Source organism: Pseudorca crassidens, chromosome 9 (assembly GCF_039906515.1).
Source record: "Pseudorca crassidens isolate mPseCra1 chromosome 9, mPseCra1.hap1, whole genome shotgun sequence".
Lineage (NCBI taxonomy): Eukaryota > Metazoa > Chordata > Mammalia > Artiodactyla > Delphinidae > Pseudorca > Pseudorca crassidens.
In genome coordinates this window covers 51,564,144-51,588,088 of record NC_090304.1, presented here as the reverse complement: position 1 = coordinate 51,588,088, position 23,945 = coordinate 51,564,144, and the positions used below count along the sequence as shown (strand labels likewise).

General features: G+C 40.4%; 1 protein-coding gene across 4 annotated transcripts in view; it reads left to right on the top strand.

Annotated features, from left to right (window-relative positions):
• The window catches only part of FCHSD2 (FCH and double SH3 domains 2), a 292,291-nt gene extending 269,499 nt beyond the window's left edge, over positions 1-22,792 (top strand). For all 4 annotated transcript variants that reach the window (XM_067750247.1, XM_067750245.1, XM_067750246.1 and 1 more), the window contains 7 exons: positions 10,579-10,713; positions 16,024-16,107; positions 16,228-16,405; positions 16,691-16,911; positions 17,894-18,023; positions 18,166-18,248; positions 20,717-22,792. In XM_067750247.1, coding sequence (XP_067606348.1) covers positions 10,579-10,713; positions 16,024-16,107; positions 16,228-16,405; positions 16,691-16,911; positions 17,894-18,023; positions 18,166-18,248; positions 20,717-20,800 — 915 coding nt within the window. In that variant the 3' untranslated portion in view covers positions 20,801-22,792. The remainder of the gene's footprint in view (positions 1-10,578; positions 10,714-16,023; positions 16,108-16,227; positions 16,406-16,690; positions 16,912-17,893; positions 18,024-18,165; positions 18,249-20,716) is intronic.
• The last annotated feature ends 1,153 nt before the right edge of the window (positions 22,793-23,945 follow it).

Sequence of the window (23,945 nt, the reverse complement as noted above, 5' to 3'; positions counted from 1 at the left end):
TCTTCCCACTTTCGGCTGAGGGATATAACAATATAAATAAAGGAAAAGTGTAGGCATAAAATAGTTTAATGAAATCCCAATATTTATTTAACCTGATTTTAAAGGACAGCCCTGAAATAATTTAGAGGGATTTGTATCTCTTCATACTGACAGCTGGCTGGCGAGGGGCAGGGAGCATAAATACACATTCTGAGGGCCAAATTATTTCTTCCATTATAGATGCCAACAAAAGCATTAGTCATCAGGTTTAGAATTCCCTTCCATCTGGAAAACATGGTTAATAGTACTGTTAGACATTACTAGTGTAAAGTACCCTATAGAAGATAAGTGTTTTTAAAATATAGAGTCTGTTTACCTTATAGAATAAGGATAGAACTATATTTACTCGAGTATTAACTCTTTGCCTTCTGTATTATGCTGTGGTACAGAATATAGGATTGGGAAGGAAAAAAACACAGAATATAGCAATTTTTTTTAAACGGAGAGCATTCTACTGATACAATTATTCAGTTGATGGTTAACCAGAGTCTACATACAGCTTCCTATGATTGGATTGCTGCTAGTGACCCAGTCACCCCTTCTGTCACTCATCCCTCCCTTCTCTTATTTTCTTTTTTTTTTTGCCAGTCTTAGAATTGTATCTTGGGGGGGCACAGGGTGAGGAACTTGAGAGAATCAACCCTTGCATTTAGAGCACCAGGACTTGAAAAGCCAAGTGCAGTTTTGTAAGTCAGTATTTTAAATAATGCAACCTCTACCAGAATCTCTTGTTTTTTCTTCATCTCCATATTCTCGGAATAGGAGTACTGATAGGGCTGTTTTAATTGTACAGCAAATGCGGGTGCAGTGCAAGTTCAAAACAAGTTTGGGAGCTGGTTTACGTGAACCTGAGTTAGTTGCTTTGCGATCAACACGGTTTTTCATTCAACAGAATCTCGTGGGGCTTCTGGCTGAAGAACTTGCCCTCGTTCCTTCACCTCCGGCCGTTCCTATCCGTCTTCTAACGTTTTTTGGTTGTTTTTTTTTTTTAAGTTTTGGTTTTGAAATCATTTCTTCTTGCCGGGCCTCTAACCGGTTCTGTCAGTGGAGGACCCCTTCTTTCTCGCACTGATGAAAACAGGCCCTGCACTGACCCTGAACCGGAGATTTGGGGGTGACCCTTCATGCTGTGCAACTCTGACCTGCCCCTACTGAGATTTGGGGTGTGGGGGTGACCCCTCCACTGCATAACTGACGTTGCCCCCACACCCAGGTTGGTCTCTGGGCCTTTCCTTCTCTTATTTTCTTGCCTTCTCTTATTCAAAAACCCATACCCAGTTTACAACCTAATTTTGAAATTATGTTAATTGTAGAGTAGAAAGAGTTATATAACTAGATAATAAAAAATTAGGAAGTACAGTAGAGAAAAAATGACAAAAGCTCCATCCTTATAACACCACTGTTAGCAACTTGATTGAATTCCTTCCTCTTTCTACTATTCCTTTTTGAACATATTTATCATAATAAAGTTAATTTTGTATATTTTTATTTAACATTCCATATTGATGGTTGATCTTCATAATCATCCTTTTCATGCCTATAGTATTCCATCAGGAATGTGTTCACTTAACTGTTCTCTTTAGGTTTAATATTTAGATTGCCTCCGCATATTCTAAATAATACTCTTTAAAACATTTGTATGGGGGCTTCCCTGGTGGCGCAGTGGTTGAGAGTCTGCCTGCCGATGCAGGGGACATGGGTCCATGCCCCGGTCTGGGAAGATCCCACATGCCGCGGAGCGGCTAGGCCCGTGAGCCATGGCCGCTGAGCCTGCGCATCCGGAGCCTGTGCTCCGCAATGGGAGAGGCCACAAGTCAGAGGCCCACGTACTGCAAAAAAAACACAAAAAAACAAAAAAAAAACATTTGTATGCATTTTTTTCATGTTGGGGATTTTTTCTGTAAGGTATGTTCTTAGAAGTAGAACTACTGCGTCAGAGATTTTTAGTTTGAGGTTGGTTTATTTTTGTTCTTTCTGCTCTTTTTTTCCTCTTTAGATTCTCAAACTATAGCTGACAGTGTTTACATAACTTCCTTGTCTTCAGCCACTTCCCCCAACTACCATGCCAAGGCATCCGGACAATTACTCTGTTGTGTAGCCTCCCTAAGTATATGAGCATTTTGCAGAGTTGCATAGAAGTAAATTCTAGGGGACTTCCTTGGTGGTCCAGTGGCTAAGGCTCTGTGCTCCCAGTGCAGGGGGCCCATGTTTGATCCCTGGTCAGGGAACTAGATCCCACATACATGCCACAAGTAAGAGTTCGCAGACCGCGACTAAGAGTTTGCATGCCGCAACTAAAGAACCTGCATGCCACAACAAAGGTCGAAGATCCCGTGTGCCGCAACTAAGACCCAGTGCAGCCAAATAATTAAATAAATAAATATTTTTTTTAAATCATTTTAAAAAAAATAAAAGAAAGAAGTTCTGACTCTACTCATTATGAAGACCATGTTGAATATGTGTTTGAAAGACAAGAATAAAGATTTTAAACCTTTAGGATGCTAGTTTGGTTCCCATCTGCCTCAATAATGCCTTATAGTCCTTGCATCCAGCAGGCTTTGTTTTTGTAATACAAAAATCTGTTTGTTGGCTTGAGCTAAATCCCAAAGAAAGAAACAATGGATTTTTGTAATGAAATAAATGTAAACTGCAGAAAATAATGGAACACACAACAATCTTCAATTGCTTTTATATTTACTGTATTTCCAAATGGGCAGTCATCTTTTTATTGGACTAAACTCCATACTCAAAATGTCCACACTTTTAATGAAACTAACATTTCAAATTCCCAGTAACATCAGTTTAATTCAATTCAGTAAGCATGTATTGAGCCTGCACTGCTCATGAGACCCTTTGCTAGGTGCTGGGAATTACCTATAATGTCTGTTGAAATGGTGTACACAGATTGAGGGAACCACTCTCACTTACTGACAGCCAAGACCAAAGTAGGACATTGAAAAAATGTAGAGCATTTCACTTCTAAGAGAAGTGTCTCTAGCTGTGTTATGTTCTTTGACTTTCTCCATAGCCATAATAACAAGTAAAGTACCTGACACAGATCCTTACATATATTACATGTTCAGAAATATTAATCTGAACCTCAAGATAAGTTGTCTACTCCAGTTCTACCAACTAAGCTTAAAATACTACCAAAAGGAGGGAATTCACATTGGTAAAGCATCTATTCTGTACTAGGTTCCATGTCAGGCACATTCATACATTATTTCAGTTAATGATCACAACCATCCTGAATGTATTTATAGATGAGAAGATAGATTTAGAAGAATTAACTGTCTCACCCAACAGTATATACAGCTAGTAAGTGGAGAGAGCTGGGATTAGAACCCAGATATCCCTGCCTCTAAAGCACTGCTTTTTACTATACTTTCTTACTCTGTGGATGACCCTTTATTCCTCTAACCTTTATCATGATTCATTTCAATTGCTATGCATTTTATTCCTTTTTTTCTTTTAAGCATCTGGTGAATCACTGACTGCCCTATTTTTATCTAATTAATGGTCTTATAGCATCTTCAAATACTGTGTGGCCAGTTGTCATTAAAATTCCCAAGCTTTACTGATATTTTTAACAGTTTCACTGAGGTATAATTGACATAAAATAGATTACACATATTTAAAAGTGTACAATTTGTTTTGTCTGACTTCTTTCACTCAGAATGATTATTTTGAGTATCATCCATGTTGTTGCATGTATCAATAGTTCATTTCTTTTAATTGCTGAGTAGTATTCTGTTGTATGAATATACCACAATTTGTTTATCCATTCACCCTGATGATGGGCATTTGAGTTGTCTGGGGCTATTACAAATAAAACTGCTATGAATGTATGTTTGTTTGGGTCATACAGTGGCTATATGTTTAACATTTTAAGAACTGTCAGGCTGTTTTCCAAAGTGGTTGTACCATTTTACATTCCCTCCAATAGAGTACTAGTGTTCCAATTGTTCCACTACCTTGCCAATACTTAGTATGGTCAATCTATTTAATTTTAGATATTCTAATAGGTGTGCAGTAGTGTATCATTGTAGTTTTAATTTGCATTTCACTAATAATGTTGAGCATCTTCTTTTATGCTTATTTGCCATCTGTATATCTTCTTCAGTGAAGTGTCTGTTCAGATCTTTCAACCATATTTTATTAGGTTGTTTGTTTTCTTTTTATTGCATTTTGAGAGTTCTTTTTATATTCTGGATACAAATCCTTTATCAGATAGATGATTTACATAATTTTCTCCCAGTCTGTGGCTTGTCTTCTCATTTTCTTAACAATGCCTTTCAAAGAGCAGAAATTTTATTTATTTATTTATTTTTTTGCGGTACGCAGGCCTCTCACTGTTGTGGCCTCTCCTGTTGCGGAGCACAGGCTCCAGACGCGTAGGCTCAGCGGCCATGGCTCACGGGCCCAGCCGCTCCGCAGCATGTGGGATCCTCCCGGACCTGGGCACGAACCTGTGTCCCGTGCATCAGCAGGCAGACTCTCGACTACTGCGCCAGCAGGGAAGCCCCCTGTGGGAGTTTTTTAAACAACAAATGCAATTTCTTTAATAGAGATAGGGTTATTCAACTTATTCTTCTTGAATGGACTTTGATCATAGGTATCTTTCAAAGAATTTGTCAATTCCATTTAAGCTGCCAAATTTATTGGCATAAAGTTGCTCATAATATTTTTTATTATTCTTTGATTGTCTGGAGAATCTGTAGTGACATCACTTCTCTTATTCCTGATATTGTTTATTTGTGTCTCCTCTTTTTTATCCCTGATCATCCTACTAGAGGTTTATCAATTTGATGTATCTTCACAAAAAGAAAAATAGCTTTTGATTTCATTGACTTTTTTACCTGTTGTTTTTCCGTTTTTTATTTTATTGATTTCTGCTCTGGTTTTTATTATTTCCTTTCTTCTGATTAATTTGGATTTAACCTGCTCTTTCCTAATTCTTTAAGATGGAAGCTAAGGTCACTGATGTGAGACTTTCCTTCTTTTCCAATATAGGTATTTGGTACAAACATTTCCTCTACATGTTGCTTAAGCGCCACCACACAAATTCAGATACCACACAAATTCAGATACACTGTGTTATTATTTTCATTCAGTTTTAAATATTTTCTAATTGGCCTTTTAATTTCTTCTTTGTTTCATGGGTTGTTTAGAAGTATTATTGAATTTCCAAATATTCGGGAATTTTACAGATACCTTTCTATTAATGACATAATTTATTTCCATTGTGGTCAGATAACATACTTGAATCATGTTAAATTTATTGAGACTTGTTTTGTGGCCCATTATATGGTATATCTTGGTAAATGTTCCATGTGTACTTGAAAAGAATATATAATCTGCTGGTGTTAGCTGTTATGTTCTATAAATGTCAATTAAGTCAAGTGGGTTTATAGTGTTGTTCAAGTCTTCTGTATCCTTACTGATATTCTCAGTTCCCTACATGATGCCCTGTGCCTTATGAGGTTTTCTGCTCTGTTAAGAGGGAATAGGAAATATTCCCAGACCTATGTGAATGCTGAGGATTGTTCCCTCTAATCCTTTGGGTGGTTCTATTGCTGGCTTCAGGTAGTTCTTGACATATATGTGCTGATCAGTACTTAGCTGAAGACTTGAGGGAGACCTCTGCAGATTTCCAGAGTTCTCTCTATGCATTTCTTCATTACTCTACCCAGCAAACTCTAGCCACTTTGACCTTCCTGAATTCCCAGTTCCATATCCTCAATTCAGGGAGACCACCATCCTTTTCTTGGGTTCCCTCCTGCTATATCTCAGCTTGGAAACTTTTTTCATACAGTAAGTTGGGGAAATTGTTTCGCATCCACCAAAGATCACTAACTTTCATCACATGATGTCCAGTGTCTTGAAAACTGTTCTTTCATATATTTTGAACAGTTTTTTAGTTGTTTCTGGAAGGAGTTTAAATCTGGTCCCTAATATTATTCCATCTTGCCTGGAAACAGAAATCCATTTTGCTGATATTTTCAACATCATTTTTTATAATATACTTGTGTTGTGTCTGGAATGATGTTCACTGTGCTGACTTTTCTGTCTAGATGGAATTCAGAGGCTCTCCTGGCCAGTTATAGGGAGCTGCCTTCCTCTGTGCTGGATGTCACCAGATTTTTTTAATCTATATTCTCCTTTTCTCATAAAAACAATAATGATGTATTAAGTACCTCCTATGTACCAAGCATGTGTTAAGGGTTTAAGTATTGCCTCACTTAATCCTTATGATAACCTTATGATAACCTGTTAAGAAGTAATTATTTTCATTATAGAGATGAGGTCATTGAAGTTGAGAAGTCGAATAATTTGCCCAAGGTCATATAGCAAGTAAATGGCATAGTCAGCATTCAAACCCAAGTCTGTCAGATCCAGGGACCATAAAGCTGATGAAGCCCTTCAGAGATAATTTTGCTGAATACAGGAGGTCAGCTACTAAAACCAACTTGGAAAAGTTCTTTTCTGCCCTTGCAATAAGAGTAAGCATTTTATAACATCTAAGAAAGGGAAAATATTAATACAGCTAGAAAGAATAGTTTTGATTAAAATTCTGTCAGATGACAGGAAGGAAAAGGGATGTGAGCAGTTGTTAAGAAACAGGAAGAATGTGATTTTAGAAATGCTGGGTCAAGAAGGCATTGCAACAGCTAAGTTACAGAGGGTGGAAGAGGAAAAAGGAAGAAATTGTCCTGAGATGACATACTTTGGAAAGCTGCTAGAGCAATGCAAAAGCATGTGGCAGTGACCCCTATTGCTGTCACTGCAACCTTTCAGTCCCTTCCATGAGAATCAAAAAATGAACTCAAAATGAAGGAGAAAGAAAGGAACGTTTAGTATCAAACAACGTTGCCAAAATGAAGTGTATTGGATTGATTCCCAGTGCCAAAGCACAGTACATATTAACATTCCTTATGCTATATTTTTGGAAACATGTTCTACCCACATTGGCTTTAATTTTAGTTTTTATAGATGTATGAGTATTTTGTTTTGTTTTGTTTTTTTGTAATGTCTATAACCTTTACTAGAATATAAAGGCAATGTCTTCCAAGTATATATAAATATGTTTAAGTTAGTTTTACGGCAGTTTCCTGCATGTGAACCTCATCTTTTATATGACACCCTATTGGAAAATAATAGAATCGTAAGCCTGAGATAATTTGAAAGGTCAAGATTTGAGTCTATTTTATCATTGATCTGACTGACCATACATGAATATTTGTAAGATAAGGCATGTGAGGCACTCAGCTGTGGAGAATTTTCAGTAATAGTTATAAATGAGACTACTACAGGGGCTTTGAAATGGAGGCAATAAATGTGACAAGAAGTATGTACTATTTATTCTTCAGGAACCCTCTCCTTCCCCCAGTTCTTTAGAATTTTATTAGGTAAATAGCAGGTGAAGAGAGTCTTTTAAAATGTCAGTGATAATTACACAAGAGAAATCACATTAACTCAATAAAGAGTAGAACTTGACATTATAGGCAACTTATACTTTTTGACTCATTGAATCTCAGGAAATCTCTGACCTTCTTCTCAATTCACCCTTTCCATATTCACAGGGCCCTCTGTGCACTTAGCATTTGGTTGTGCTCATTTCCCACTCTAGGTTGTGAACTCCTGCAATGCAGACAGCATCCTTCATTTCATATCTAAGAGCCTAGTTTAGTGTTCAGCATATAGTAGGTATTTGGTATTCTAATTAATTGTTCTACTGTAAGGCCCAGTTCTGACTCTCCATTCCTTATATCCTTAATGTGTAAGCATTAGTGCCTTTGCATGTTTAAACATAGGGAAAAGTAGCCAAATAAGTGTTTATATGTAGCTAGAAACCAAGAAACCTTTGAGCCTATTCTGTTTCTTCTTTATTGGATTTTTAATCTAAAAAGTAAAACAGGGGCTTCCCTGGTGGTGCAGTGGTTAAGAATCCCCCTGCCAGTGCAGGGGACACAGGTTCGATCCCTGGTCCAGGAAGATTGCACATGCCTCAGAGCAACTAAGCCCGTGCGCCACAAATACTGAGCCTGCGCTCTAGAGCCCGTGAGCCACAACTACTGAGCCCATGTGCTACAACTACTGAAGCCCACGCACCTAGAGCCCCTGCTCCGCCACAAGAGAAGCCACCTTAATGAGAGGCCTGCGCACCGCAATGAAGAGTAGCCCGCGCTCGCTTCAACTAAAAGAAAGCCAGCACACAGCATTGAAGACCCAACACAGTCAAAAATAAATAAATAAATAAATTTATTTAAAAAAAATAAAAAGTAAAACATGCCTATTCTAATAGTTTATAGTTCAGAGGTATATAAAAAAACAAGCCAATCTCCTCTATTCTCCAGTCTTTATTCTTCTTACTTTGCCTACCTCTGTTAGATATTTATGCTCATATAAATATTATTTGTATTTTAATATAATGGACAATACTCAAATACATTTTTTACACTCAATTCGATTTTAATTAATATATGCCTTTTAGCTATGATGGGTAATATACATTGAAACTGGGTTAAATTATTTTCCTTGTGCTACATTTCAAAAGGAACTGTGCCCTTTTCTGTGGCAAAATATACATAACATAAACTTTACTATTTAAACCATTTTTAAATACAAAGTTCAGTGGCATTAAGTACATTCACATTTTTGTGCAACCATAACTATCATCCATCTCCAGAACTCTTTTCATCTTGCAAAAGTGAAGCTCTATACCAATTAAACAATAACTCCCCTGGGGCTTCCCTGGTGGCACAGTGGTTGAGAATCCGCCTGCCAATGCAGCGGTCATGGGTTCAAGCCCTGGTCCAGGAAGATCCCACATGCCGCGGAGCAACTAAGCCTGTGCACCACAACCACTGAGCCTGCGCTCTAAAGCCCATGAGCCACAACTACTGAGCCCACGTGCCACAACTACTGAAGCCTGTGCGCCTAGAGCCCGTGCTCCACAACAAGAGAAGCCACAGCACTGAGAAGCCCGCACACCGCAACGAAGAGTAGCCCCCATTCGCCGCAACTAGAGAAAGCCCCTGTGCAACAAAGACCCAACACAGCCGTAAATAAATATAAATAAAAAATTAAAAAATAACTCCCCTGTCCCCCAACCCCTAAATCCATGACAACCAACATTCTACTTTCTGTCTCTATAAATTTGACTACTTCAGGTACTTCATATAAGTAGAGTCATACAGTATTTATCTTTTTTGTGACTGGCTTATTTCACTTAATATTAATGTCCTTAGGGTTCATCTGTTGTAGCATGTGTCAGAATGTCCTTCCTTATTAAGGCTGAATAATATTCTGTTGTCATATACCACATTTTGTTCATCCGCTCATCTCAGTGGATGCTTGGGTTGCTTCTACCTTTTGGCTATTCTGAATAATGCTGCTATGAAGATTGGTAATCAAATATCTGTTCATGTTCCTGCTTTCAGACTCTTTGGGGAGGAAGGATTGAAAGAATAGAATAGAAATTAAAATTGAAAAGAATTGAAAGAATAGAAGTGAAATTGCTGGATTATATGGTAATTCTGTGTTAAACTTTTTGAGGAACCATCATACCATTTTCCAAAGCAGCTACACATTTTACGTTCCTACCAGCCATGCACGAGTGTTCCAGTTTCTCCACATCCTTACCAACACTTAATTCCTCGTTGTTGTTGTTTTTTTTTTTTTTTTTTTTTTTTGTGGTATGTGTGCCTCTCACTGCTGTGGCCTCTTCCGTTGCGGAGCACAGGCTCCGGATGCGCAGGCCCAGCGGCCACGGCCCACGGGCCCAGCCACTCCGCGGCATGCGGGATCCTCCCGGACCGGGGCAAGAACCCATGTCCCCCGCATCGGCAGGTGGACTCCCAACCACCGCGCCACCAGGGAAGCCCAATTCCTCGTTTTTTTATAATAGCCATCCTAATGGGTGTGAAGTGGTATCTCATTGTGGTTTTGATTTGCATTTCCCTAATGATTAGTGATGTTGAGCATCTTTTCATATGCTTGTTGGCCACTTGTATATCTTCTTTGAAGAAATGTCTTTTCAAGTCCTTTGTCCATTTTTGTTTATTTATTTTTTGGCTGTGTTGGGTCTTCGTTTCTGTGCGAGGGCTTTCTCTAGTTGCAGCAAGCGGGGGCCACTCTTCATAGCAGTGCGCGGGCCTCTCACTATCGCAGCCTCTCGTTGCGGATCACAGGCTCCAGACGCGCAGGCTCAGCGGCCATGGCTCACGGGCCTAGCCGCTCCGCGGCATGTGGGATCTTCCCTGTCCAGGGCACGAACCCGTGTCCCCTGCCTTAGCAGGCGGACTCTCAACCGCTGCGCCACCAGGGAAGCCCGACTCTTGGTTTTAAAACGAAAAAAAAAAAACTCTGTCCTTTCATAACATGAAAAATGCAAGTGAGAACAGAACAGATACTTTTCTTTGTGCAGTTGAATAAGTAAATTAACATTTTGAAACAATTAGGTTTTAAGTGTTTTTCCTGCTTTCATCCATTTTCTTGAAGTAAGCAAGCTAGCCAATGGCTTCTGATTTTTCCTAGCTTAATGCAGATACCGAAAGAGAAGAAGGAGAAGAGTTTGAAGACAACATGGATGTTTTTGATGACAGCAGTTCCAGCCCTTCTGGCACCTTAAGAAATTATCCACTCACCTGCAAAGTTGTTTATTCCTATAAGGTTTGTATTTCTCTAACATACTTCTCACATTAAATTGTGACAACTCTGAAGATACAAGTAACTGTATCTACCCAGCCTCTTATACTGTACTTATCATAAAATTGGTGTTCAGTTCATATTAGAGGCAACATAACATAATGGGAAAGAGTCCAGGCTCTGACGTCAGACTGCCTCGGTTAAAATCCTGTCTCTGACACTTACGATCTACATAACCACGCTAGTCCCTTGGTCTCTGTGAGCCTCGGTTTTCTTATCTATATTATGGGGATAATATTATAGGGCTAGTTTGAAGACTAAATGAGATACCACTTTTATAGCAAAGCATTTAGCACAGTGCCTGACATCTAGTAAATTTTCTGTAAATAGAACTCTTACCCTTATCAATTGCCTGACACAAGACCCTCCGTTACGATAGTTCTCAAAATTGATATTAAAATAAAATTGCTTGACAGAGCAGTTTTGTTAAACTTTACCTTTCCTAACCTTAATATAACCACCTCTTGTTTCCAGGTTAAGCAAGGATCTGGATAAATAGATTCCTGAACTTCCAAACCTGATTTGGTATAATAGTTCTTAATCTCTCTCACCCCTGCCCTGCTTTCCCATTAACTTTTTACTCAAAGTAAATTGAGTTTCAGTTCCCCGGTTCCTCTCTTTTCCTTACTCCCTTCATCAATCACTAGCCAGTTCTGTTGAGTCCACCTCCAAAACATATCCTGAATCCATTCACATTTCGCATCTTGGTCTAGGCCATTGCTTTGATTACTGTAAAAGAAAAAAACCCTAATAATTGGTATCCCTTCTTCATACTTGTCTACCAACATACTTGTCTACCACTTTCCACTCTGCAGCCAGAATTATCTTTAGTATGTATAGGAGGTTATTTTATTCCCCTGCCTAAAACCCTTTATAAGCTTTCCATCACACAAAGAAAAATAAACTCTTCACAAGGGTCTATAATGTTCAGATTGATCTGGCCCCTGCAAATCTCCTTAGCTTCATGTCAGACCAACCCACCCAGCCCATGCACTACACGTTAGCAACTCTGGCTGCCTTTCAGTCTTCAAAAGCACTACGCACCTCTCTGACTTGACAGCTTTGCACTTGCTGCTCCCCTACCTGGAACTGTCTTTTCCCAAATCTTGGTTGGCTACCCACTGCTCTTCATATAGGCTCAGCTCAAATAGTGCCTCCTCAGGTTTCCCCTGACCACCTAAATGCATAGCCAACTCCCCAGTCACAACTCTATCCCATTGCCCTTTTGTCCTCATTTATTTACTATATAGCACCTATCACCAATCAAACTGAATGTTGTTTGTTTTCATACTTCTTTATCTGACTGTCCACTAAAGGTCCATGAAGGCAGAAACCTTGTCTATGTCTGTGTACCTTGTTTATGTGTCTTCAGCACCTAGGACAGTGCCTGGCACATAGTGGGTCCTCAGGAAATAATTGTGGAATGAATAAATGAATGATGTAAGGAAGGCATGAACAAATGAATCCCTTTCATTTTAATGAATGGCACTAATTTAAATGAATTCCTTTCATGTTAATGCCATGCTTAAGGGACAACAGCAGAGGAAGCGTCTGAGGAGAATCTAAATCATACATGGGACAGTCTCACTCCTACCGCCACCATCCCTGGAGAGCCAAAAGCTGATATTATTTACTCCTCAATATCAGTGATTACCAGACTTTTTTTCATTTAACATCCTTTTATTATATATTTAAGTTAACAATACTTCCTCTTTTCTAAAAGGGTTGGGATTTTGTTTTTCCCAATGTAAACTGTTTTGATAACCTTTTGAAAATTTGAAGTCATCTTCCGAGATACTTGTAAGGTGTTTTAAAATTTTATAAAACTTGGTTGGGATTGTTTCCCTATCTTCCGTCTCAGTATTATATTTACTTTGAAGTTCCAGAATTAAAATTTAAGGTCCTTAAACAGAGAGGGTCCTAGGTATCTGAGTGATTATTACATCTGAGGAATTTTACAGATGAGGTAGCATTTCAGTGGGGTCATGAATAAGATCTTTCTAGTTACAGTGATAAGGTAGGGAAGGGAAAGAGCCTTATAAGCAAACAGCAGATACAGAGACACAGTTTGATGAGATAATAGGGTGTTCAGGAAATGTTAAACTCAGTGTTGTGTGAGCATCAAGTGTGGGAAATAGAGCAGCTGGAAGTAAAGATGTCAGATAGACCTGTAGATCAGACTGAGTTTGGCTTTTATCCTGGCTGAAGGAAGCCATTGGGTGTCCTAAAATCAGACTAGGCTTTTAAATAAGGTAACCCTGGTCGTGGTATAGATATTCCAGAGAGGGTAGATTAGAGTGGAGTTAGTCTCTATAAGCCTAGTTGTGATTCCTATGGTCCAGACCAGCAAAGAAGGCCTAAGTTAATCTGGTGAGAACAAAGAAAAGCTAAATTTAAGGAGTAGTTTCAAAAGCCTTAAAAATGCTCATAACTTTGTCCCTACTACTATATATCCTAAGAAAGTGACCCACAATACAGAAAAACATTCTGGATACAAAATGCTCTTTCATCATAGTACTACTTTATAATAGCAAAGTTGGCAGTCCAATAAGGAAATAGTTAAGTAAATTAACCATTCATATAATGTAACCATAACAAAATTTTATGAAGATAATTGAAAATTATATTAGAGTTTTTTATGTAAGAAGAAATATGTCCAAAAAGTAAGATACCAAATTGTATTACCTTAAGGTCTTAATTATACATATTTCTAGCTTTTCTACAGTGAACATGTATTACTTTTGTAATCAGGAAAAATCATATTGTTTTAAAAGAAAACAGGAAATTTAGAGAGATGGTGGTGGGAATGGAGGGCATGGCTGCTTCTGGGGTCCTGGCTGCCACTGCGTATTAGGACTTCATGAGGTAGTGTGAGACCACGTGTTTATTTAATAACTATTTACTGACTACTTGCTGTCTTTACTTGGGATAAGTGAGAAGAATTACATTCCCTGCCTTAAGTAAGTCATTCTAATAGGAAGCGCAAAAGTGCAAACAACTAACTTGAGAGCCACAGTAGTCAGTGTTAGAGGGATGCTCAAAGCCTTCTAAGAATAAAAGGAGGAAAAAGCAGCCAGCTCATTGTGGGTGGTCTTGGAAAACATATAAGCTTGGCATCAAATCATGAGTAATAATAATAGCTACCATTTATGAAGTCCTGTGTACCCGGTATCATACATATATATATATTTTTTTCTAATCCCTTCAATAACCCTATAAGGAAGATATTATCAACCAACCCATTAATTCAACAAATATCAGTACGTGAGCACCTTCTATGTACCATGCTGTGCTCTTTTCTAGGCTTGGGGATATAGCATTGATGAACACAGACAAAAATCTCTGCCCTCGTGGAGCTTACATTGTAATAGGAATAAAAAAGAAAACTGAGGCTCTAAAAGGTCTTATGGTCACTTGCCTGTAGAAACAGACTGAAGCTGGACTTGAACTCACAGTAATCTAAATCTAGTCACCAGATGGGAAAGAGGGAGCAGGGCCTGCTGGAAAGAAGGAACAGCCTGATAAAAGCATAGAGACAATAAAGAACGTGGTATGTTCAGAGAATAGGGAATGGTTTGCTGGGGCCAAAGCATCAAGAGACCACAGGGTTTTGAGTGTCATGCAAAGGACCTGACCTTGTCAAGTGGAAGAATTGGTCACTGCTTGGGTATGGTATGATCAAGCTAGTGTCTGCTTATATAACAATGTTGGACAACTCGCATGGACCTTCATGACTTTTTTTTACAAGGGCAGCATTGTATTTAAAGGTGTTCTTAACCCTCCTGCTTTGCCATCACACACACTGAAATCTGGTTGTGTTGGATAACTTTTTAAGTTTTGCCACAGAATTTGTTATGTAGGTGCCTTTTGCTGGTATATTCAAGGCATAGTGTGGTTTCAGATTAGTGAAAAAATTCCATTGGAGGGGGTTGGTGGTGGTGGTGGAATGAATTGGGAGATTGGGATTGACAGATATACACTAATATGTATAAAATAGATAACTAATAAGAACCTGCTGTATAAAAATTAAATTAAATTTTTTTTAAAATTCTATTGGAAAAGCTATCAAAAATCAGTGAGCTTTTTTTCCCTCATATTTTGAGATCAGAGGTAATCTACTTAAAATTCTGTCCTGGAGTATTTCTGTGATTGGTCAGCCATTTTCAATACTATTTTTCTGTCTCAAGTAGCTATTATAGCAATATCCAGAATCTGGGTTGATGAAACGTACATGAAATAGGAAATGAGTCTTTGGAAATGAGTCTTGCCTTACTTTTGCTTGTGTAATTTGGAGATATTTTACACTTTGAGACTGTGAGATCTGAAAAACTATATGGTCTAAAGCAGTAGTTTTAACTAATCTTGGGACTTGGGGAAAGCTTTTAAGGCTGTTCACTAAGAGCCAGAAGATGTCCGCAGACCCCTCCTGTTACATGTGACAGGCAAGTCTCTTTATGAAACAAAGTCACAAAGTCTCTCTCTACAACCCCCCTGCAGAGTCCCTGAGAGCTTGCTCTCAGATTCTACTGCCTCAGGGGTAGTATTTAGGTGTCTGGTGCTAGTGGACTCCTGCTGTTAGGGATTAAAAAAAAAAAAAAAAAAATCACAGCAACTTCTGCAGAAGCACACAAGTGGATCAGCCTAGTCTCTACAGTTAAGTTGGAGCATCAGTCATTTCTCTCCTACAATTTTCTTCTCTTGGCCACTGTTTTACGGTGATTCCAGACAAATTCCAGGCACTGCTCAAGCTATCAGTCAATCCATGTACATAGCTCTTTGCATTTTCACAGCCTGCACCTCCATGGTAGCCCTCTGGTGTAGTTCTAATTCACGGCTTTCTCCTTTGCTTGTGCTTCCCAAATCATCATGGTTCTGTGCTTATTCATCCCACACTAACTCCCCCATCTTCCCGAGAATGGCAGGATTGTCATTTTGAAGAAATGGAGGCATCAAGAAGTTGAATAACTTACCAATAGATACATAAGCTGGAGCTAGAACCCAGGTCCTCTACTTCCAGCAGAGTGCTGTGTTCACTGAACCTGATTGCCTCTTGAGGATTCCGTTTCTCCAGTTTTTGTTGTGGCTTTATTTTGTTCAGTTTTTTAAAGTAAAACTTCACCTCATTATGATAGTTTTACAACACTCAAATTTTTATGTTCAATACGTTTTTCAAAATCATTTCAATATTTTGATCCCCAGTTTTTGTTATGATCAGTTCACATCTGCTCTTTATCTAACCTTTTTAATTTTGTCCATGACCATCCTACATTGCAGGCTTCTCAACCAGATGAGTTGACCATTGAGGAACATGAGGTGTTAGAAGTGATTGAAGATGGAGATATGGAAGACTGGGTAAAGGTATATTCCTTTGCTCATATCGCCCCTTCTTGTGACATTTTCAGGAGTTTGTTTTGGTTCTTGTTGTACCCTGTCCAAATTGTGTGTGCAAACCTGTTTTGTCACATGTCTTTTACTCAGGCTCGAAATAAAGTCGGCCAAGTGGGTTATGTACCAGAAAAGTACCTACAGTTTCCCACCTCGAACAGTCTGCTGAGCATGCTGCAGTCCTTGGCTGCTTTGGACAGTCGGTCACACACATCCAGCAATTCCACGGAGGCCGAACTCGTTTCAGGCAGCCTCAACGGAGATGCCAGTGGTAAAGACTGAAACAAGGCACTCTTTATTTGGTCACATTTGGCCTAAACTGTATTACCCTGGAGTCAGCCTTCAGTAGGTTAAAAAGCACAACTTTATTCCTTTTCTGTAATATGTTTATTTGGTCACGTTTATCCTGTACAGTAGAACCCTAAAGTTGATCTTCAGTGAGTACAGAATTATAGCTGTACGATGGCCTTTTGGTTGTCACTTGTGCATGGGGTGGCTGCAAAAGTAACCTGGTTGTCGGTGTTCTTACTGCATTTTTCTCTCTCTTGCTACCTAGTCTGTTTTGTGAAAGCACTTTATGACTACGAGGGCCAGACAGATGATGAATTATCTTTTCCTGAGGGAGCAATCATCCGAATCTTGAACAAAGAAAACCAGGATGATGATGGCTTCTGGGAAGGGGAATTCAATGGGCGGATTGGAGTTTTCCCATCAGTGCTAGTGGAAGAACTTTCAGCCTCAGAAAATGGTGACACTCCATGGATGCGAGAGATTCAGGTGCACAACAGGGGGAGAAAGCTGAATTAAAAGATGTTTAAAGAAAATGACTCCCAAGGAGTCTGTTGACCCACGCAAAAGTGGGCTGTGGTCTTGGCCTCACCCTCACCACTCCAATCCTTGGTTGCCGGGTTTCTGCAAAACTGAATTTGGGAAGCAGAGACTTGTCAGTCAGGCTCTTGTGCAATGGCTGTATGACAGCTCACTTCTCCCACATTCTGTTCTCTGAATTGGGGAACGAAAATACTAAATTGTGTGTGACATACAAAAGAATGGTTTGGTGGAGAGAAAGAAAGAAACCAGAGAGGGAATGTATTGTCTCTGTGGTTAGTTTATGCAGTAAAAATATTAGCTTGCTCTTTTTCTCCCTCACACTGTCAGAGCCTCCCTGCCCAGCCCAGGTCCTACTAGTCCTGTTCAGAGAACTGATGAGCCTGCCAGAGCTCCATAGGCTTAGCTCATCATAGCAAACCTTGTCTTTACGGGAAACTTCTAATTCGGATCAGTCACAGCAGGCCTGGCAGGTCCAGGACCATAAGGAACATGTCTGTCCATCTTGCCTGTGTGGTATTGTGACCACTTAGCGTGACATTTACAGAACCTGGGGAAGTCAGAAACTCAGCCAATTATTTTATCTTCACTGAAAAATACAACTTGTCCCTTTTTTTGTTCTTCACTGAACTGACTAATTTGGTATGTTTTCAATAGAACTCTCGAGAATGGTTTGACTTGGTAACTGTTTAAGATAAACTAAAATCAGTAGTATAATGAGATCTGTGGAAGGAAAAAGTTAAATGCAACACAAAACTGGGGGTTGGGGTGGTTATTCTAGGCTCATTTGCTTCTAATGAGGCTGACCAAGAAAGTTAATAATCATAACTTAGCTCCAAAGAAAAGTAATTTGCCAGGAGTAGTCAGAGAAGCCTGCTGGTCTCTCCTTCCCCAAGTGAGCACTTCGTAACCTCTCTTCCCTTTGCTGCAGATCTCTCCCTCCCCCAAGCTGCCCGGCTCCCTGCCTCCACTGCCACTGTATGACCAGCCTCCTAGTAGCCCTTACCCCAGCCCAGATAAGAGGAGCTCCCAGTACTTCCCCCGCTCTCCTTCAGCAAATGGTAAGGGTTCTCCAGGGCATGGGTCTACATACGCTTTCATTCAGAAATCCACACGTTCACCTGAAGAGCAAACAGATCTGCATTAGCATTTATATTGCTCAACAACGCAAATAAATTGAGCTTCTTTGATTCCCTCCCTTAGAAAACAGCTTCCATGCCGAATCGCCAGGATTCTCACAGGCATCCAGACATACTCCTGAGACCTCATATGGGAAACTACGACCTGTAAGTCTCTTATCTGGCAGGGTTATAGAATGCGTAGTTTCTCCAAATTGAAAGTTAGAAATTAATGTATCTCCATGACCCCTGTGTTGTTACTAATTCCCTCCATGCCAGGGTAAGATGGAGTTGGGAAGTTAAAAAGAGCTCTGGAAAAGGAAGGCTATAAAAATGAACACATCTTGGAAGGTCTAGCTTACACTGGTGCTTTCCTCACTGAGCCAGGGAGAGATTGCAAGGTGACAGCTATGAAAGTGTATTTAAATTATAACAAGCTCTGAGAGCATTAAAGTGGTCTAATTGTGAAACAGAAGCATTTTTTTTTTCCAGCAGGCATTTTATGAGAACCTATTTTCCAGGCCTCTAATTGCCTCTTTGACGGACACTGAAATGAAATAAGATACATGCATTTTGAGGTTTGAGAGCTTCTATTCTCAAAGGAATCTGTTCTTACAAATAATCACCTCTACTCACCCCTCACTGACTCCACCCCACCACCTCACTGTGAAACAGCTCTTCCAAGGTCATAACTTTCGCATGCTAATCTAGTGCATATTTGCAATTTTATTTTCCTAGACCCCCTTATCAGCATTTGACACAGTTCTCTGAACCACTCACTACCTTTGGCTTTGTTCATTCAGCAGATATTGAGTGCCTTGTTAAGGACTTGGTTCTTGATCCTAAAAGTTTAGGAAGCTATTGTAAGATTGTAAGCAGGACAGTGATATGACCAGTTGTGCATTTTTAAAACACTACTATGGCAGCTAAGTGGAGGATGAATGGAAGGTGATAGAATGGACACAGGGAGCCGTTAGGAGGCTGGAGCAGTGGTCCAAGCAAGAGGGGACAGTAGTGTGGACTAGCAGGTAAGAGCGTGAATGGAGAGAAGTGGACCTGTTTGTTCTACCACACTTTCCTGGTCTGCTTTCTACTTCCTGGCCCTTCCTTTTTGTTACTGAGTCCAAGCTCACTCTTTTCGCCGCAGGACAGGCCAATAAATCGGGAGACGAGGTATTGAGGCAAAGAATAGCGACTTTACTTGGAAAGCCGGCAGACCAAGGAGATGGCAGACTAGGGTCCCCAAAAAACCATCTTGGATGCCTGTTTCTTTAGAGGTGGAGGAGGAGGTGAGGAAGTAAAGTTAGGCCATTAGTTTTGCCTGCTTGGCCAGCATGGGGAGGGGATGTGTTAATTTCTTCTTTTCTGCAGCCTTTCACAGGTGGGCAGGGTCAGATTGTCTCCCTGTGAGCTGAACAAAGGCACTTTAGTTTAACATTCAGGCAGAGGGGCAGGGTTCCCTGAGGCAGGCCACTATGTATGATTATAATAACAAAAGCAACGAAAAGCAAAGGTTAAAGTCGAAGAAACAGATCCAACACAGAGTCAGAATTGGCTCTTCCCTGTTATATTTTCATTGACCTTTGCGGGCTTCTCTGCCTCTATCCATCTCTGTTGATGCTTCTCAGGGTTCTTTCCACGGGCTGCGTCTCTTAAAGTCATTAGAGTCACTCTCTGAGTAATCTCATCTACTCCCAAGGCTTTGATAACCATTTATTTACTGACAACTCCCAGATTTATAACTGCCAATCCAGTCTCTTCCCTGAGCTTCAGACTTGTGGAAATCTCAGTGTGTATGTACCAAAACCCCCAAAACTCAGCAAAACACGAGTTAATTATCTTCCCTCCCAGACATACTCCTTCTCCCATATTTCCTGTCCTGGTGAGTGGTACCCCCATCCTGCCAGTGCTCTGCCATCACTTGTGACACCTCCCTGACCCTGCCTTCCACAAAGAGTCATCACAAGTCCTGCCAGGTTTACCTTGGAGACAGCTGTCAAGTTTTTCCACCCTCTGCTGCCCCACTGCCCGAACCCTAGTGCAGGCCAACATCAGCTTTCTTTCAGACCACCACAGGAGTCTCCAAAACTCACCTGTATTCTCGCCCACCACCGTTTTCTTCAAACTTTTACCTGAGTCATCTTTTCACACATCTGATACTGCTGTTTAAAATCCACCAAAGATTCCTCTTTGCCTACAGAATAAAGCTCCGATTTTTAAATATGGATTAATGAGGCCCTTCATGACTTACCCCCAGCCTACCTCTCTAGTCTTCTCTCGTGCAACTCTCCTTCCAAGACATGTTGAAAGGTTTTCAGTTCTCCAAGCATTGCTCTCTCGCTTTCAACTCTAGGCCTTTGCTTTGGACGAGGCTTTTAGGGCTACAAAGACTCTTGTGCCCGTGAGGACTTCAGCCTAGGCAAGAACCTGAATCATGAGTTTCACATTTCATCCAGAACAATAGGTCCTTCTCAGTGTAAGAAGTTGTGAAAATTAAGTTGAAAGCACATGCTTAGAGCATTTCTGAGAGCCCTGGGGTGCCCATGTCCTTGGGTAAATGACTAGTTGGGGTTTGGATGCTTCAGGCACTGAATCAGGAAGCTGACTGACAATCCATGTGATGGTTTCCTGCTCAGGTCCGGGCAGCTCCCCCTCCACCTACGCAGAACCACCGAAGGCCAGCAGAGAAGATCGAGGATGTGGAAATCACACTGGTGTGATGATGGCTTTGCCCGTCCGTTACTGCTACAATCAAGGCCAGGCTTAGAGTTTGGCCAGTCTTGTTTTTTAGGCACCTTTGCATGATGATGACTCGAACAGAGCAAAAACAAGGAGGATTATATGTGACTGGGTGGCCTGGTAGACTCCTCCCATGTTTTGAATATTTTGTGCCTTTTTTTGTTGTCATTTTCTATGTCATCTCTCCTACCACAGCACAAATCCTAGAGGGCCCTAGAAGCACAGAGGGGGACAGCCCTCTTGCCTAACAGTGGCCCATTTTTGTATGAGACTCAAGACCAGGCCTCGATCAGGGCACAGTCACAGAGATACTGATCATGTGCACTCGTACAGTATATTACTGTGGCCACAAGGATGTGGCAAAGATTCTCATCTTTCTTCAAGTGGCTTCTGCTCATCTGATTGAGTTTAATCAGATCACATTGGCTACATAAGGAAGCAGGAGGAGGGATTTCAGGAGAGGCTGGCTCCTCCCCGCAGTTAGTCCCCAAATTGAGAAACTGAAACCGTATTGGAAAAAAATGGACTGCCCTGAGTTTAGCACCAATTGCATTAATGCACATCTCTTCCACAACTAACAGATTTAAAACAATAACAGTGTCCTTTGTATTAATATTTATGCCATTCATTTAGTATTAGTGGAGCTAACATGGAGGGGCTGAACTAGTAGCCGAATCTCATCCCATCACATAGACTAATAGAAAGGAGGCTGTGGCAAAAGCAGAAATGGAGCTTCCAGATCTGAAATGAGCCAATTTAATGTTCTTTTTATATTTGGGTATTTTTCATTTTAATTTTTGCAGCGTATACTATTCTGACCAGTATCCTTAGAATCTGAACGTCTAGATAAACTGGGGACACATACTTGCCTTGTCGAGCTTCTCTACTGGGGAGGCCTCTAGCATTATTTTATTCCCAAGCCAGTCCACTGGCCCAGGCAGCCACCCACCACATAAAATGCAGCTTCCCAGGTCCAACTGACCTGACATTTCCTTGGGAGGAAGAACCTGTGGCTCATGGAAACCAGCTTCCTGTGAAGGACTAAAGGATTCCACAGGTGCAAATTGACAGGTTCTCCACGTCACAGGGAGAGCCAGGAGTAGCCTTCTCTGCAGGCTAACAAACCCATAGCCGCAGGCGTCCCAGAGTAGGCCTCCGGCGGCCCTCCACCTCCTATGGAAGATAGGGAGTGCATTGCTTAGGGACTAAGGGATGTTTGTCAGTTGCTTTTTTTTTTTTTTTAAATCAAATTTGTAGAATTTAATTCGAAAGTTGTCTTACGCTTTGAAAATGCCATCCCTCCTAAGAATCTAAAAACGTGAAATGCTCGCCAAATGTCCCCATGGGATTTTTGACCAAAAGTAAGGTCAGAGCTGAAGAAATTTTCAGTTAGTCATTTGATCACTTCAGTGACAGTACCCATTGATGAATCTTCTCCGTGATTTGAGGATTTTTGTTTTTGTTTTTTGCTTCTTAACCTGTTGATCTATTTGAGGTCTTTTTGTGTTTATCAAACTTATTCTTAAGTTTAAAAAAAATTTAAAGGGTGGGTTTTTTTTTTAAGATTTTAAAGTTTGTTGACAAGTTTAAAATCTTCAAAGCACCTTTAGAAATCTTCAAAGTGCTGAAATCAGGCAATTCTTGCCACCCAGTCTTGTATTCTCTCTTTAGCTAGCAAAATTGTCCTTGAATCTGGGTTTTCCACATTCTCAGAGGGTTATTTGAAATCTTTTGTTATATTTTAAAATATTTTTTGGAAGAGCTGCTAATTTTATTTTAAAAATACAAAGTTGTAAAAATATGCCTCCTTTTTAAAAAGAACCCCTCCCTCCAGGACATGTAATCCAGTGTCACAGTGCACACGGCTGGGCTCAGAGGAAGCGCCTCTGTGCAGATGTGCTGTCTTTACAGTGGCTGTAAAAACTTTGTATTTATTATGTATAAAATGTTGAATAATAAAAAAATGGAATTAAGTTTTCTAAGTTTTACTTATAAAGAGATTTGGGTAAGCAGGCTTTTCCAAATACCCAGTGCTTCTTATAAAGACACTTCTAGGCCCTCCTTTAAACCCTACAACAGATACAGAGAGGGGGAAGTAAATTAATCCATCCATGGGACAAACAGTCCTGCATGCCACCCACCTGCCATGTGTAATACCCTGAATGCTAGAGATAGAAATAAATAAGTTGTGGTCTTGGCTCTCAAGGTTCTTTCCCAGTGGAGAAAAAAGGTATACACATGAGGACAGTACTGTGTGAGGTACTGGAAAGGCGAGGCAGAGAGTGTGCTGAGGGAGCTGAGGAGGGAGCTCTGATTCTGCAGCTGGAAGGGCGAGAGGAGGGCCACTGAGTCCCCTCAGAGGATGTGACTGCTGGCTTCTAGGAAGTGGGCACTCTGGACTACTCTGTCCTTTCCTAAACCTCCACCCTGAGTAATGAGTCAAGGGAAGGAGATTTTACTGGTCTCGGGGGTGGCTAGAGGATTCCAGGTGAAAAGGCGAGTCCCTCTGGCTGCCAGCCGGCCCAGTGAGGACGAGAGGTCAGCCTGTTTGGGGAGGGGCCCCACAGCCCTCCTCTTCCAGAGCTGTGCATGTGCTATATGTATTCTTCCAGACGTTTTCTGTGCATAGAACTCATATGCACACACTGCCTTTTTATATGTGAGATTATATAATACATTTAGGTTTACCTCATTCTTTTTGAAGGCTGCATTATATTCCACTGTTCAGATATATCATAATTTAAACATTCCTACAGTGATGGATGATGAGGTTGTATCCATCCATTTGCTATTCGAAAGTTGAAATGAACACCTTTGTACATAATTCTTTAAAAATTTGTTCCAGTGAAAATATTGGGTAAATTCCTAAATACGTAACTTGAGAGTCAAAAAGGTATGTGTGTATTTAATTTTGTTAGATGTTGCCAAATTGGCCTCCAAAATGACCGTATCCGTTGACACTCCCACCAACAGCGTAGAAGACAACATGGACTTTGGAGTTGGAAGGTCTGAGTTAAATCCTGCCTCCCACTTGACAGCTGTGGAACCCAGCTTCAGTGTCCCCATCGGAAACATGAGAATAATGCTGTGGATCCAAGGACATGTAAAGTGTGCAGCACAGGGTGG